The following is a 17,016-nucleotide window of genomic DNA, read 5'->3' on the forward strand; positions in this document are numbered from 1 at the left end:
GGGGATAATTCATCGGAACCATTGCAGCACTCATTCAGATTCAGGCATCAGTAGCCCCCCCCACCTCCGTTTTCCCCCCCCGCCCACCCACAAAGACGTGAATGAGTCAGTGGATCTGCTGCTAGTGATGAGTACTTTGACTTCTCAGGACCCTCGGTAACAGTGTCACTGTTTTGTGATCAGGAAGCAAATGGTTTTAATTACAGAACTGTTATCGTGCAGGAGGAGGCTATTCGGCCCCACCATCTATGTGCTCGCTATTCAAACCAGCATGAATACCCGGTGCCCGTCCCCCTCCCATTTCCCCCATAGCCCTTCTCACAGTTAACTAGCCAAATAATCATCTCTTGAATGCTTCACTTGAACCTGCCTCCTCCCCATGTCCAGCTGGTGTGTTCCAGATCCTAACTACTTATTGTGGCGGGGCAGGTAGCAAACTATTTCTATCATCACCCTTGCTTTGTCTGTCCATCACTTTATAAATCTGGTCCCTTTCCCAAGTGGGTGCAGTTGCTCTCTATCACCACCCATTCCTGGGTTTGAAAGCCTCGATCAGAACTCCCTCTTTCTGTCGAAGGGGAACAGTCCCAATTCCTTCACCAACGCAGACAGAAGTTGCTGGAAAAGCTCAGTGGGTCTGGCTGTCTCCGCGTGGAGAAAGCAGAATGACCGTTTCAGGTCCAGTGACCCTCATTCACTCCATCCTCATCTGTGAAGTTTCTCCTTCCTGGGACCATTGTGGTATGTCGCTTCTGTGCACTCTTTCCCCAATGCATTCGCATTCCCCCAACGTGGCACCTACGACTGTACGCAGTACTCCGGCTGAGTACTTTGTTAGGAGATGTCTGAACTTTCGTGTGTGATCAGCCACAGTGGACGTGTGCTGTGCTGCTGATGGTGTCCCCCTAGATGTGGAGAGACGCTGCCGATAAGTGGGAATGTGCTTCCTCGGCACTTCAAATGCACAGCTACGCAACATACTGCAGCAACTCGCCAAGGCTGCTTGGACAGCACCTCCCAACCCACCCCCGTGTCTACCAGGAAGGACAAGGGCAGCAGATGCATGGGAACACCATGGTCTGCATGTCACCTCTCCTAGCCACGTACCTTCCTAACCTCGGAAACATATCTCTGTTCCTTCAGCTGGGTCAAAATCCAGGAAGTTGCCAGTCCTGTATACAGCGTGTGTTCCTTCTTTCACCACATGGACTGCAGCATTTCAAGGAGGCAGCTCTCGCTGCTGCTACCACCTCATGGGCAAGACATACTGACCCAGCCAGCATTGCCCATGAACGCAGTACAGAAATAAGTCCTATTGCTTGTAGAGAGCTCCTCCGACCCAATGTGATGGCAGGTGGTCTGTGGGTGGGGGTGGTGCGGGGTGCGTGATGAATACCTGAGGCAAAATTGTGATGGTGGTGTCTGCTGTTTGAATTCAGGAAAGAAATAGTCCCTTCTGCCAAACCCAAGGATTGAACATAGGGGTGGCATGGTGATTCAGTGGTTAGCATTGCTGCCTCACGGCGCCAGGGACCCAGGTTCGATTCCAGACTCGGGCGACTGTCTGTGTGGAGTTTGCACATTCTCCCCGTGTCTGTGTGGGTTTGCTCCGGTTTCCTCCCACAGTCCAAAAATGTGCAGGTTAGGTGAATTGGCCATAGTGTTAAGTAAGGGGTAAATGTAGGGGAGTGGGTCTGGGTGGGTTGCTCTTCGGAGGGTTGGTGTGGACTTGTTGGGCCGAAGGGCCTGTTTCACACTGTAGGGAATCTAATCTAAACAAAACGTTACTGAAGTGTGGTTGGCTGTTGTTACTGGACTGAAGGGATCCACAAGGCAATGGATAAACAGGGGTGAGCCGTCCCAATTGGCTGAAGGAGAAAGCCAGCCGCCAAGTTGGCATTGCAGTGCAGCTTCCAGAGTGGGAACTGAACCCGTGACCTTTGAGGTCACTCGGAGTTAGCAATCAGCCAAGGCTGCTGCCTTTGTGCAGCCTTCAAGGGGCAGGGAGGGCTGCTGCCAGGGAGGTGAAATCAGCACAACCCAGGGCCTCTGTGAAGCTGGTGCTATCTTGCTGCACTAGGGCAGGCTCTCTGTTCTTTGCTGTGTGTACACAAGATAGTGAATCAGCTCGTGACCAAACAGCCAGCTCTACGTTCGGCTTGGCACAGACCTCACAGAGCGCTGGGTGACGTGAGCAGTGCGGCCTCTGGGGGCCATCACCATCACGTGCTGCAGAACCTTGGCTCGATGCAGAGCTGCTTAGACAGTGGCTCAGGGTGTCGGGTATCAAACAATCCCATCACTTGGCGGGCAGGTGGCCCAGAGCTTGCTTGGGAGGGAAGGATGGGTTTCAAGGAGACGAGAGAGGCAGGGAGGTCTGAGGAAGGGAAATCCAGAGATTAGATTTTAGATTAGGTTAGATTCCCTACAGTGTGGAAACAGCCCCCTTCCACCCCTGGTCCGGACAGTAACCTACCCAGACCCACCTCCCTCTGACTAATGCATAGCACAGCCAATCCACCTGACCTGCACATCTTTGGACTGTGAGAGGAAACCGGAGCACCCGGAGGAAACCCACGCAGACACGGGGAGAACGTGCAAACTCCACACAGACAGTCGCCCTGAGGTGGGAATTGAACCCGGGTCTCTGGCGCTGTGAGGCAGCAGAGCTAACCACTGAGCCACCGTACGGCCCTAGAGCTCGCAGCTGAGGGAGCACGGAGGCTCACAGCGCTGGAGGTCAAGGCAGAGACCTGGAGCAGTGCAGGGATAGGGGATTTTGGCGGACGGTTCGGAGTGGGGGTGGCGTGGCTGTCTTACCGGGGCCCAGCTTCTCTGATGTAACCCGTAACTGCCGGGTTCCCAGCAGGGTTTGACTGTCCTGTTCGTCTGTCCACTCTGGGCTGCCTCCTCACAGACCAGTCTGGCTGATGGAACGTAGTCCATTTGTCAGAGTCCAGCAGGGTACGGTCCAAATCTGTCCGAGGTGAGAGCTGGCATCAGCTGTGACAGCGTCCAGTCAGGAGCTGTTACCGGGTTGTGGTGGAGCTCCTGCCCTGGTTTTGGCTCATACAAAGCAGTTGTCGATAAGAATTTTACCGGCAAGCTTTGGGTCTCTTTACTGTTTCCTCTCTAAACTCAGCAGTCGGGCAGTATTACTGCGTTGTGTTAGATTGTGAGGAGGGATTGTTAGGCAAAGAAAGTGCTTGCACATGGTAATTCTGGCACACAAAGGAAGCTACTCGGCCCATTGAGTCTCTGTTGGAGGGATCCAGTCAGTCCCATTTCCCCCAGTCCAGGCCTGGAACCCTATGATTAATTCCCTCAGACGCTGGTCTGACTTCCTCCCGAAATGATCAGCTGCCTCCCCATCCACTGGGCATCACAGGCAACGGGCTCGACGTCGCTACCTGGTTTCAGTGTTCGGCCTGCCGTTCCTCCTCCGGCTGCTCTGGTTTCCTACCACACTCCGAAGATGTGCAGGTCAGGGCCGTGGGAAATTGCCCAGAGTGTCCAGGGACGGGCAGGCTGGGTGGGTTAGCCATGGGAAATGCAGGGTTACAGGGATAGGATACGGCGGGGTCTGGGTGGAACGCTGCTCGGAGGATTGGTTTCGATTCGATGGGTGGAATGGCCTCTTTCCAGGCTGTAGGGATTTTATGATTGTATAAGACAACACATAGCAATGGTTGCTTGTGTCCTGTTTGCGTACCTCTCCCTGCTCCGACCTCAGCTGCTGCCAGTGTTCACCCCCCCCCCCCCCCCCCCGGGGCCCCCTCCCGGCCCCTGCATATACCCACCTACCCTGGCCAAGCCACTGATGGCAGAGCCTGCGATATCCAAGCATGGGTCCCTGTAATTCCCATGTCACATACAGTAGCTGTTTGTAAGAAGCACCTTAACGTGCCTCTCTATGATCCACCGTCCCACGGTGCTCACTCACCCCTCGGCTACAATGTCGTCTTGATGTTTATGTTCTCACCTTCATATTCAGGTCCGTCCATTGCAGAGCTCTCTCTCTCTGTAACCTCCTTGAGCCCCACAATCCTCCCACGATCGCCAAGGCTCCCCTTATTCTGGGTTCCAGTCAATCGTAATTTCAATCACTCCACCCCATTGGCAACCATGCCTTCAGCTACACCTTCATCTACCTGAGCCACAATTTCCTCTCTCAATCCATCCGTCTCTCTCTGTCTCCCTCCCTCTTTCTCTCTGTACCTCCCAATCCCCCTACCCCCTTCCCAACTCTGCTCTCCCCCACGCTGTGGCTCCCCCTCCCCCTACCCCACTCTTTCTGTCCTCCTCTGTGTCTATCTCTCTGACCAATCTCTCTGCTGGTTATCTCCTTCCTATCTGCATTTGTGTGTCCGTGTCAAGTTTAGTTTGTCAGTTCCAATTCCTAGAAAGGGTGGTTTGCCTTCTGAAGAAGGGCTGAGCAGGCTATCTGCCTGTACTCACTGGCGCTGTGGGGACTTCATTTCAATGGAAAGCTTCTGAAGGATCTTTCCTGGGTGGGGGTGGGAAGGGTGGCCCCATTTGTTGTGAAGTTTAGAACGAGCGCGCACTGTTGTAAAATAAAATTTGACAGAGAAGGAGACGTTTCTTCTCTGGTTGAGAATCTTTGGAACTCTTCCTGAAAATACACTGGTAGAGGAATATGGTTTCTTGATAATCAGTTCTTTGAAGTTGTGTCACATGTAGACAGGTTGGTTAAGAAGGTGTTTAGCACACATGCCTTCATTGCTCAGACCTTGGGGTACAGGAGCTGGGACGCCATGTTGAGATTATACAGGACTTTGGAGAGGTCCCTTCTGGAGCACTGTGTCCAGTTCCGGTCACCCTGTTATAGGAAGGATGTTATTAAGCTGGAGAGGGCTCAGAAGGGATTTACTGGTCAGTTCCCAGGAATGGAGGTTTTGGGTGATAAGGAGAGGCTGGAATAGGCTGGGAATGTTTTCACTGGACTGTAGGAGGTTGAGGGGTGACCTTCTAGAGGTTTATAAAATCATAAGGGGCATGGGTAGGGCAGGTGTCTTATCCCGAGGATGGGGGGATTTCCAGACTCTGGGGCATATTTCTAAGGTGAAGAGGAGAAAAGGGCAATTTCTTTTTTTTTTTTACAGAGTGGTGTGTCTGTGTGTCTGTGTGTCTGTGTGTCTGGAATGAACTTCCTGAGGAAGTGGTAGATGTTCAAAAGACATTTGGATAAGTACATTGGTAAGAAATGTTTGGAGGGATATGGGCCGAGCGCAGGCAGGTGGGACGTTTAGTTTGGGCTTAAGGTCGGCACGGACTGGTTGGGCCGAAGGGTCTGTTTCTGGGCTGCATGACAATGGCCATATCCTAAAAATGGTGGAGTGTTCTTATTTTTTGGTCGGGGGAGGAGATGGAATGATGATCAGGCTTGAGGGGCTGAATGGCCGTCTCCTCTTAACCTGTATTATCAGATGTAACACTTCTTACGAGCATAAGAGCTCAAGAGTATGAATAGGCCGTTCAGCCCATCGAGCCAGCTTTGCTGTTCAGTATGGTCATGGCTGACCTGCTTGTGGCTTCTCTCCACTGTCATGTCAACCCCCTCCCCCAGTGTCCTTTTGCTCCCTTGTTGGTGAAGAATGTATCTGTGTCTTAAACATATTCACTGACTCCTGCCTTCCCCCAGCCTCTGAGTTTTCCCACCCATTCACAGTCCGCAGGGAGGAAGTTCCTCCTTGTCTCCATCTTCAGTGGGAGACTTTATTCTTAAACTCTGACCTCTCCCAACTTGGAAGCATAGAATCCCTACAGTGTGGAAGCAGGCCGTTTGGCCCATCAGCGATAATGACCTCCTGAAGAGCATCTCATCCGGGCTCCCTGACCTTATCCCTGTAACCCTGCACTTCCCATGGCTAATCCACCGAGCCAGTGCACCCCTGGGCACTATATGAGTAATTTAGCACAACCAATCCACCGTAACCTGCACATCTTTGGACTGTGGGAGGAAACCCACGGAGAACGTGCAGACTCCACACACAGTCGTCCGAGGGTGGAATCGAACCCGGGTCCTTGGTGCTGGGAGGCAGCAGTGCTAACCACTGAGCCACCAGATCACCCATTCACTCTCCACCCTTTCAGAAAGTGCTTAAACCCCTCAGTGATGCTTATTGTGTTAATGGTGTTAAACAAATACGTGTTATTCCGCATCAGTGACCTGGGTTCTGGAGTTTCACTGTTGTGGGTGGGTCGGCAGAGTTCGGGAGCTTGTGACTGTATGGCATGTAGTGCATTTAACAGTTATTTATTGCACTCAGCTGATGCCTTTTGTATGTTACCTTTGTCACGTGTACCAGCTCCCTTGCCGTCTGAGGCGAGCTGTCTCCCATGCACTAACAACAAGGAGGGTGGCTAACATGAAAGTGCCTTTAACTTTCAAAATAAAGAAATCTCCACCCTTCCAAGTTACGTGAGGTACAAGACAGAACTGAGCTGAAGCAGCACGTCCGTGAACTGAGTCTTGAGAGTCTGGAAAGAGACAGGGGTGTGGTATCGTTAGGCAATGTTCAAATCCCATCACTGCCGACAGTGGAGTTTGAGCTCACTAAAAATCTGGAATCTGGTCGAGTGCTGATCGGGAATCCAATTGTTGGAAAAACCCATCTGGTTCACTAGTGGGCTGGAAACCTGGTCTGACCCACTGCAATACGGGTGAAGCTTTGCAATGGCTAAGGGCAATAAATCAAGATTAGAGTGTGGGGCTGGAAAAGCACAGCTGGTCAGGCAGCATCCGAGGAGCAGGAGAGTCGACGTTTCGAGCAAAAGCCCTTCATCAAGAATAACAATAAATATTAGCCTGGCCTCACCTGGCAAATAAATCAGAAACAGAAGATTAATGGAGGTCAGGGAAATGAGCAAAAGGCGAGGGCTTTCAGAAGAACTGCAAGTTCTGCCCTGTGACGGTTACATCTCGTTTACCGAATGCGATTCATTTCCATTGCTTTTGTGTGGATTCATGTCACGTTTGCCGCACTGAAAGCAGGCCATTCAACCCGTCAGCTTTATGCTGCAAATGCAGGTGTTCCCACACCGTGTTGATCTCACCGCGTCAGCAGTTCCCTTGTCCCTAGTGTGTTTATCCAGCCGCCCCTATCAGGGCAGTGCTGCTGTTTCTCCTCGCTCGCTCGCTCCCCATAGGAGCGGGTCCCACATTCTCCCCACTCCAAGTGAAGACATTTCTTCCGGAATTCCCAGTAGGATTTGTCAGTGACTGCCACCTGTCAATGACCCTGGTTTTCATCTCCCAACATGTGGGGACTTTTTTTTAATAGTTGTGTTATCCTTTAACAGTGTAAGAAGTCTGTAACAAACCACTTGTCAGAATCGTGTGCCTCAAAGAGAGAGCCTCCTTCGATTCAGACTTTCCTGTTGCTATATACTGTCTTGGTACATTCCTTGGGAATATGCTGTACCGTATAGCATTAAAACGTCATAGAGGTCTGCAGCATGGAAACAGGCCCTTCGGCCCACCTTACCCATGCTGTGCAGTTTTCACAATTTAAACGAGTCCCATTTGTCTGCGTTTGGCCCACATCCTTCCATATATGGTCCTGTTCACTGTACTCACTTCCACCGCGTTTCATGGTAAGGTCCTGGGGAGTGTTGCTGAACAAAGAGACCTTGGAGTGCAGGTTCATAGCTCCTTGAAAGTGGAGTTGCAGGTAGATAGGATAGTGTAGAAGGCATTTGGTATGCTTTCCTTTATTGGTCAGAGTATTGAGTACAGGAGTTGGCAGGTCATGCTGTGACTGTACAGGACATTGGTTAGGCCACTATTAGAATATTGTGTGCAATTCTGGTCTACTTCCTATCGGAAAGATGTTGTGAAAGGGTTCAGAAAAGATGTTGCCTGGGTTATGAGGGCCATGGATAGGATAAATAGACAAAGTCTTTTCCCTGGGGTCAGGGAGTCCAGAACTAGAGGGCATAGGTTTAGGGTAAGAGGAGAAAGATATAAAAGAGACCTAAGGGGCAACATTTTCACACACAGGGTGGTACGTGTATGGAACGAGCTGCCAGAGGAAGTGGTGGAGGCTGGTACAATTACAGCATTTAAGAGGCATTTGGATGGGGATATGAATCGGAAGGGTTTGGAGGGATATGGGCCGGGTGCTGGCAGGTGGGGAGTTGGGTTGGGATATCTGGACGGGTTGGGCCGAAGGGTCTGTTTCCGTGCTGGACATCTCTATGGCACTACATCTGGCAGCCTGTTGCAGACACTTGCCCTACCCTCAGCATGAAACAAATCGCCCCTCTGGACCCTTTCGTGTCTCTTCCCCCTCTCATCTTCAACCCATGCCCTCTGGTTTTAGATTTCCCCCTACCCTGGAGAAAAGCTGACCACTATCGACCTGGGCCATGCCCCTCATGATTTTATACAACTCCATAAGGCCACCCTTCAGCCTCCTCCGCTGCAGGTAAGGAAGTCCCAGCCTATCTAACCTCTCCTTTTAAATCAAACCTTCCAATCCAGGTAGCGTCCTCGTAAATCATCCCCGCTTTCTCGAACCTCCTCCAGCTCCTCTGTGTTTAACAGTCCTGTCAATTCAGCCCCGTGCTCATGTTTATCTTCTGCACGTGCATTACCCCATCAGCATTTCCTTCTGTATCCAGGCTCCTGAACCACTTCCTGTGGAAACGGGTTTAACGTTCTCACCACCCTCTCTGGTGTTTCTCCCTGAATTCCTCGCGTTAACCACAGGATCGTGACCGTGCAGGTATCAACCAGAACTCTCAGCATTTTGGCTCTGCGCCCATTTCCTGTAACGCCCCGCGCGTCGTCGGCTAATCCTCTTTCTGGTGCCTGGATTGAAGCTGCCTCCACCCACCCCACCCCCGACGTGACACTGAGTCCAGAGTGGTTGACCCTCCCAGAGCTGCCTTGGTCCGGACCCCACCCTGGGTGCGCTGAGTGGCGGGGCATAGCAGAAAGCGGGCAACGTTGTGCTTTCAGGAGATGGGTGCCCCTTTGTTGCCAGGCAAGGAGGTTTATACACCGCCCTGGGCCCTGTACGGTTGCCCGAGAGCTTGCCAGCACTCTGTGTACTCTGCCAGTCTCGTGATGGTGAGGTCATGGTGTTCCAAGTGAGGATCTGAGCCTCAGGCACACCGACCTAGTTGTGGAGGATTAGCTGCATTACAAACCTCTCCTCTACAGCTTTGTGTTTCACTTGGAGCGTGTCGTGCCGTTGGCTTCCCAGGCGTTGGGGGGCAGCCAAGGTCCCTTCCTCTCAGGGTGAAGGCTGGGGAATCCCATCGGCGCTTTGCTGCTACATTGTTTGCCTGAGGTTGGCGCCGAATGTCAGTAATCTCTGGTAAATCCCCCCCCTCCCCCACCCACTTTGCTCTGTAACTCTCCATCGTGGGCAGCATGGGAACAAGGCGAGGCCATTCAGCCCTTCCAACCAGTTCTGCAGTTCAACAAGATTCCCACCTCAACTCCGCATTCCCAATGTTCTTTCATCCCCTTGGGCATCAAGAACCTCTGTGTCTTAAACAGAGGGAAAGATTCCTTAGCCACTGCCTTTGAAGAAGGGACTTCCAAAGACACTCAACTAGGATCTAGAACTAGGGGTCAGTGTTTAAAAATAAAGGGGTGGCCATTTAAAACAAACATTTATTTTCATCTGAGAGGAAAACATGTTTCCTCATGTTTGTTTTAAATGGCCATCCCTTTATTTTTAAACACTGACCCCTAGGTTCTCGATTTCTCCCACATGAGGAAATATCCAAGGCACCTCAGCATCTTCCATGTTTTAATTAATTTGCCTCTGACTCTCCTAACCTGCAGCGGTTACAGGGCCTAGCCTGTTTCACTTTTCCTCAGAAGGCAATCTGTTCATTCCAGGTATGAGTCTAGTCAAGCGTCTCAGTCCCGCTTCCATTGGTGCAGTGACCAGTAATGTACGCACAGTACTGTGGTCTCCCCACTGCTCTGTATAACTGAAAGATAACCTCGCTCCTCTTGCATTCAATTTCCCTCGCAAACAAAATGACATTTTGTGAGTTTTTCTGATGACTTTCACTAACCGCAAACTAACCTTCTGCAATTCTTGGGATGGCACGGTGGTGCACTGGTTAGCACTGCTGCCTCACAGAGTCAGGGGCCTGGGTTCGAGTCAGGTGACTGTGTGGAGTTTGCACGTTCTCCCCGTGTCTGTGTGGGTTTCCTCCAACTGCAGCGGTTTCAATAGACAAAAGGTCCAGGAGTGGGCCATTCGGCCCTTTGGGCCAGCACCACCATTCATCATGATCATGGCTGATCATCCACAATCAGTATCCTGTTCCTGCCTTATCCCCATTACCCTTGGTTCCACTATCTGTAAGAGCTCTATCCATCTCTTTCTTGGAAGTATCCAGAGACTTGGCCTCCACTGCCTTCTGGGGCAGATTTCCTCCCACATTCTAAAGATGTGTAGGTTAGGGTGGATTGGTCAAGATAAATTACCCATAGTGTCCAGGGGTTGCAAGTTAGGGTGGATTGACCATGCTAAATTATCCCATAGCGTCCAGGAATGTGCAGGTGAGGGTGGATAGGCCATGCTAAATTATCCATAGTGCCCAGGGATGTGCAGGTGAGGGTGGATTGGCCGTGCTAAATTATCCATAGTGCCCAGGGATGTGCAGGTGAGGGTGGATTGGCTGTGCTAAATTATCCATAGTGCCCAGGGATGTGCAGGTGAGGGTGGATTGGCCGTGCTAAATTAACACACGTTGCCCAGGGATGTGCAGGTTAGGGTAGATTGGCCGTGCTAAATTGCCCCACGGTACCCAGAAAAGCTCAATAGATTAGGCGTGGGGGAATGCAGGGTTACAGAGAGTAGAGTGGAAGGTTGGGTCTGGGTGAGATGCCTTTGAGGGCCAGTGTGGACCCACTGGGCCAAGGGTCCTGTTTCCACGATGCAGGGAGCCTATTCTGTGATAGCTGCACTAGGAGACTCCGATCCCTCTGTATCTCACTCTGCAGTCTCTCACTGTTTCAGTAACATGCTCCTGCTTTATTCCAGCTGGCTAATTTCTCATCTTATGTTCCGTTTGCACCATCAACCGATCTGTATCGCTGCGTATGTTCTTCAACCCTTTAATCCAAACCGTAATGGATTTTCAGCCTCAGCACCGAGCCCTGTGACTCTCACACTGGGCTGCCAGCCTGAGGAGAGCCATTCGTTCCAGCTCTCTGCTGTCGTTAGCCAACCGATCCCCTCTCCATGCCAATAAGTTACCCCTTCACTGCATGCTGTCATTTTCTGCAATGATCTTTTGATGCAGCACCTTATCGAACGCCTTCTGGCAATCTAAACGCAAGTGGTGAGGTCTCTTTTGGAGTCACTGTGTCCGGTTTTGGAGAGGGTTCAAGGAAGATTTTCCAGGGGGTTGCTGGGAACGGAGGGCTTGACTTGTAAGGAGAGGCTAGGACTTTCTTTTTCCACTGGAGCAGCGGAGGGTGATCTGAGCGGTTTGTAACATCGTGAGGGGCACAGAGAAGGTGGGGCATAGAGCCGAACACACCATGTCCAGGTGGGGGCCCATGCGCAAAGTGAGCACTGGCGCGGACCTGTTGGGCCGAATGGCCTCCCATCTCGACAGTGCCCGCTGTGTGGGAGCGTGGATTACCTCTTTCGGGTTCCATCGTCACGGAGAGGGCTGCTAGCGGATGCAGTGACATTCCCGTGAGCGTTCTGGGCCTCCGTGCCCATATTGGTCCCTGTGGCGCTTGGGCTCCTCTCCCCTCCGCTGACCGGTACACCTCTGACAGCCACCTCCGCGCTCCACACCGCTCAGCCCACCTGCCTTGTGCCAGCGTGGGTAGGCAGGAAAGGAGGCAACCACTTGCTGCAGAGCCAGCCGGTGACCTGATAGTGTTTGTGATTTCGACTGAGGGAGGGGACTGTTGACCCCAGGTCACGGCGGGGCTGAGGAAGCTCTTGAGCATGGGCATGGTGGGGTGGTGTCTGTCTTGGGGAGGTCTGCTGTGGGGGGGGGGGGGGTCTCAGTGAAAGCTCACACAGAGGGGCACTTCCCTCCGTATCGCGCTGGAGTGGTAGCCTGGATTTATACGTCCATGCCTTGGCATGGAACCTGACTGTGAGTGTGGGTGGGAGGCCGTTCAGCCCGTCGAACCCCGTGGCTGCCCTTTGGAAGAGCGGTCAAATCATTACCTTTATCCTGCTCCTATATCCCGAGTCCATCGCATCACAGAGTCATAGAGCACAATGCTAGACCCTTCAGTCCAACTCATCCGTACTGACCAGATGTCGTCAATTATTCCAGTCCCATTTAGCAGCACTTGGCCCATAAGCCTCTAAACTCTTGTTATTCATGTACCCATCCAGATGCCTTTACCTGTAACCGTACCAGCCTCCACCACTTCCTCTGGCAACTCCTTCTGTACACGTACCACCCTCAGTGTGAAAAAGTTACCCTTCAGGTCCCTTTTATATCTTTCCCCTCTCACCTTAAACCTATGCCCTCTAGTTTTGGACCCCCCCCCTCCCCCACCCCGGGGAAAAGTCCTTGTCCATTTATCCTATCCATGCTCCTCATGATTTTAGAAATTTCTCTCGTGTCACCCTGTCGGGCGCTCCAGGGTAAACAGCCCCAGCCTGTTCAGCCTCTCCCTATAGCTCAAACCCTTTTCTGAACCCTTTCAAGTTTCACAACATCTTTCCGATAGGAAGGAGACTGGAATTGCGTGCGGTATTCCAAAAGTGACCTAACCAATGTCCAACAACATGACCTCCGAACTCCTGTACTCAACACTCTGACCAGTGAAAGCAATCGCACCAAACGCTTTCTTCATTGAGATTAAAACAAATCCTTTTATTCCCCTTTCCATCTTTAAGAATCTTTGAGAGCTTAAGAGTTTCTGGATGAAAGCTCTATTCTCGCAATACGCTGCACGTTCTGAGTTTTGTTTTTAACAATCTCCCAGCATCTTTCTGGTTTTTTTCTGCCCCCCCCCCCCCACTGCTGATCCTAACCGGATGCTCTCTAGTTACTGGCCAGTGGGAAATGTTTTCCTGGTTGCTTCTAATGAGCTAAAACGTCAGAATGCTTCCCCCTCACTAAACCTGACAATGTACTCCATTGATTAGAAAGGTCAGGTTGAAAATGTGTAATCGGAAATGAGGAATGAGTGGCTCGTTTATCAGGTGGTCCGTGTGTGGGTGTGGACCGTCCTCACTCTGAACACCTTGAGCTATCTCCCTGTTTAACCGTACAAGTGCAGGGTTAGGTGCCCCAGTTGACTCTCCAGTGTTGAATATATTTAACACTGGGGTGTTCGGATTTATTTCATTTGGTCTCTTGGGGGATTCTTTGAATCCCTATAGCAAGGAAGCAGGCCATTCAGCCCTTCTGAAGAGCGTCCCACCCCGAACCCCTCCCCCCATCCGCCCGCTTGCCTCTCCTTGTAACCCTGCATTTCTCACCTGGCCTGCACACCCTTGGATACTATATAGTGCTTTAGCACCGGCCAATCCACCGTACCCTGCACATCTTTGTGACTATGGGAGGGAGCCCACACAGACAGTGGGATCGAACCCGGGTCCCGGGTGCTGTGAGACAGCACTGCTAACCACTGAGCCATCGTGCTGCCCTAATCGAGGGACAGGCAGGAAAGTGGAAATGTAACCCCAAGTATTGAAAGGCGGAACGAGCTCGATGGGCTGAATGGCTCACCGCTGTCTCTCGTGAATCTTGTGTAAAATGCTGAGGTCAACTCCGATTTGTATGAGCTCAAGTTGCTTGCCAGCGTAGCCTCTGCTCCCATTGTACCCTGGGGAGGATCTCAGGGTGGGGCCAGTGCAGGAAGACGTCCCCCCACCCCGAATCCGTGCCTCCATTCCGTTAGATCATACCCATGAGCCATGTCGGCCGGGGCGAGTTGGACCACAGTCAGTTTCCGTGACTCTTCGCCCTGTAATTGTTGTACCTTTTTGCCCAATAATTGTCGTTGAAACTTTATTGCTGGAACAGCACAGCAGGTCAGGCAGCATCCAGGGAACAGGAGATTCGACGTTTCGGGCACAGGCCCTTCTTCAGGCCTGTGCCCGAAACGTCGAGTCTCTTGTTCCCTGGATGCTGCCTGACCTGCTGTGCTGTTCCAGCAATAAAGTTTCAACTTTGATCTCCAGCATCTGCAGACCTCACTTTCTCCGCCCAATAATTGTCTCCTTCTGCACTAATTCCCCCTCCCCGCCAGCCCTGATCCCTGAACCGCGACGGTTTTTTACAGGGCTACGTAGGGACCTGTTCCAGATTCCCACTCCTCTTCTGTGAGGAATACCTTCCAACGTCACGTCTGAGCAGCCTGGCTCGAATCTGAGGTGCTGTGTAAATGCAGGGCCGTTCTTTTTGAAGGCTTGCCCTTGATTGTGCCCAAGCGGCTAAACCCGTTGAGCCAGCTCAGGCAGCCCTTGGTCCTGTCGCTTGCTGCCCGTGTGCCTGGTAATCTCCTTCAGCCTGTGCCTAAAGAAGATAAGCTGTTGGCACCCATATCACTTGTGGAAAGTGTTCGCTGTTTTACCTTCAGTGTTAATTTCACCTGAAACCTGATGAGCTGGCTCAGTGCTGGGATCCTAGTTCACACCAGGCACCCCCCCTCGACACTGCTGTGCTTGTCCCAAGTGTCTATTGATCAGCCAGTCTTCACCGCACTTGCATTTGACTACCACCTGATGAAGGAGCGTCGCATTAAACCTGTTGGACTATAACCGGGTGTTGTGTGATTTTTAACTTTCTACATCCCAGTCCAACACCAGCATCTCCAAATCATCTCTTGCATCTGTTTGTCTCGCTTCCTCCTGCTTTGCAACCTGATGATCTCTGTGCAGCCACTCTGTGAAGACTGACTGCTTTTGCATCCCAGTGCCTTCCACTCGCAACCCACCCTTCAACTGTCCAGGCTTTAGCTTTTGGAAAGTTTTCTTCAAAAATATTCGTTTGGGTGGGGGCAATGTTGCCTGTTGCGTCTCCCTAATTACCGTCTGCACTGAGTAGCTTGCTGGGCCGTTTCAGAGGGCAGTTTCCTGCCTGCTTTCCACACTGTACAGATTAGAGTCATAGAGATATACAGCAAGGAAACAGACCCTCTGGCCCAACCCGTCCATGCCGACCAGATATCCCAACCCAATCTAGTCCCTCCTGCCAGCACCCGGCCCATATCCCTCCAAACCCTTCCTATTCATATACCCATCCAAATGCCTCTTAAATGTTGCAATTGTACCAGCCTCCACCACTCCCTCTGGCAGCTCAGGGAAAACAGGCCCAGCCTGTTCAGCCTCTCCCTATAGCTCAAACCCTCCAACCCTGGCAACATCCTTGTAAATCTTTTCTGAACCCTTTCATGTTTCATAACATCTTTCTGATAGGAAGGAGACCAGAATTGCACACAATATTCCAGCGTGCCTCTCGCCTCCCAGATTTTACTGGAAGAGACACCAGCTGCTCAGCCTCCTGAACTGGTTCTGTTCTGAGAGTCACAGCTAATACCTAACCCTGTATCAATAATAGGATCAGATAAATTGATCATTGGTCACATGTGGAAACAGCTGAAAATGTGTTGCTGGAAAAGCACAGCAGGTCAGGCAGCATCCAAGGAACAGGAGAATCGACATTTCGGGCATGAGCCCTTCTTCATTCCTCATGCCTGAAACGTCGATTCTCCTGCTCTGATCTCCAGCATCCGCAGCCCTCACTTTCTCCACGTGTGGAAACAAATTGGGTGTTTGTGTTCCCTGTGGTATTTCAGCTGTCATCCAGAACGTCATCCCATCGCTCCTTCTTCCCTCCCGGTTTAAGGTGTTGATCTAACGGACTGACGGAACCGGTTCAGGAGGCTGAGCGGCTGGTGTTTCTTCCAGTAAAGTCTGGGAGGCGCGAGGCTGGTTTTAGTGCCCCATCTCTGCCAGTGCAGTGCTGTTTCACATTGTGTTTGTGGGTCCGCAGTGGGACTTGCATCTTCATTGTATCAGCAGCCTGAGTGTAAGTCTCCAGAACATTGTTTTACAGGAAGGGTGCGACCAGACTTTATTTCAGGTTTGCAGTTTTAATTGAACTGTCCTCAGAAAACCTTCTGAGGGAGTGGGGTGTCTGTGTGTGTGTGTGTGTTTGTGTCTGTGAGTGCGCGCCATACTTTGACTGTAAGCCTGAGTTAAGCTTGCATTGAAATACGACAGGCAGTTCCTCTGGGCAGTCCGGGTTTGGATCAGCCTGACTGCTAGCGACCACACGATGGAGCACAGTGTCCTTACAAATACTCACTGTCTTCATCGAGCCTGTTGAAATGCAGCCCCGCTCTCCGAACTATCTTGTGTAGGCGACTTCATCAACAAGGTTAGAGAGGGTCCTGTGTTGTTCGTTTCAGGAACCCAAAGTCCGAATCAAACCCTCGCAGGGTAGGTGCAGAAAGTGAAGTCGATCTATCTGTACATCGAACAGGTTCAGCATGGGGTGAGATAAAGGGTAAAGCTCTCTCTCTCCATCATCCCCTCCTTGGGTCTCTCAGGATTGTATGATGGGAAGGGGGTTTTCGCGTTGAGCTGGTAGGCCATTGAATGGAGTCTCCATGACAGGGATGAGTGAAAGGAATTGGGGAAGGCCCTGTCATAGAGGTATACAGCACAGAAGCAGACCCTTCGGCCCAACCCGTCTATGCTGACCAGATATCCCAACCCAATCTAGTCCCACTTGCCATCACCCGGCCTTTATCCCTCCAAACCCTTCCTATTCATATACCCATCCAGATGCCTTTTAAATGTTGTCATTGTACCAGCCTCCACCACTTCCTCTGGCAGCTCATTCCATACCCGTACCACCCTCTGCGTGAAAAAGTTGCCCCTTCGGTCCCTTTTATATCTTTCCCCCCTCACCCTCACCCTACGCCCTCTAGTTCTGGACTCCTCCACCCCAGGGAAAAGACTTTGTCTATTTATCCTATCCATACCCCTCATGATTTTATAAACCTCTATAAGGCCACCCCTC

At 51.5% G+C, this 17,016-nt stretch overlaps 1 protein-coding gene across 1 annotated transcript in view; it reads left to right on the forward strand.

Annotated features, from left to right (window-relative positions):
• Positions 1-17,016, forward strand: part of zgc:153012 (uncharacterized protein LOC777626 homolog) — a 32,602-nt gene that overhangs the window by 7,675 nt on the left and 7,911 nt on the right. Inside the window, exon 4 of the mRNA XM_043683650.1 lies at positions 2,081-2,283. Coding sequence (XP_043539585.1) covers positions 2,081-2,283 — 203 coding nt within the window. The remainder of the gene's footprint in view (positions 1-2,080; positions 2,284-17,016) is intronic.

This window comes from Chiloscyllium plagiosum, chromosome 48, assembly GCF_004010195.1.
Source record: "Chiloscyllium plagiosum isolate BGI_BamShark_2017 chromosome 48, ASM401019v2, whole genome shotgun sequence".
Classification (NCBI taxonomy): domain Eukaryota; kingdom Metazoa; phylum Chordata; class Chondrichthyes; order Orectolobiformes; family Hemiscylliidae; genus Chiloscyllium; species Chiloscyllium plagiosum.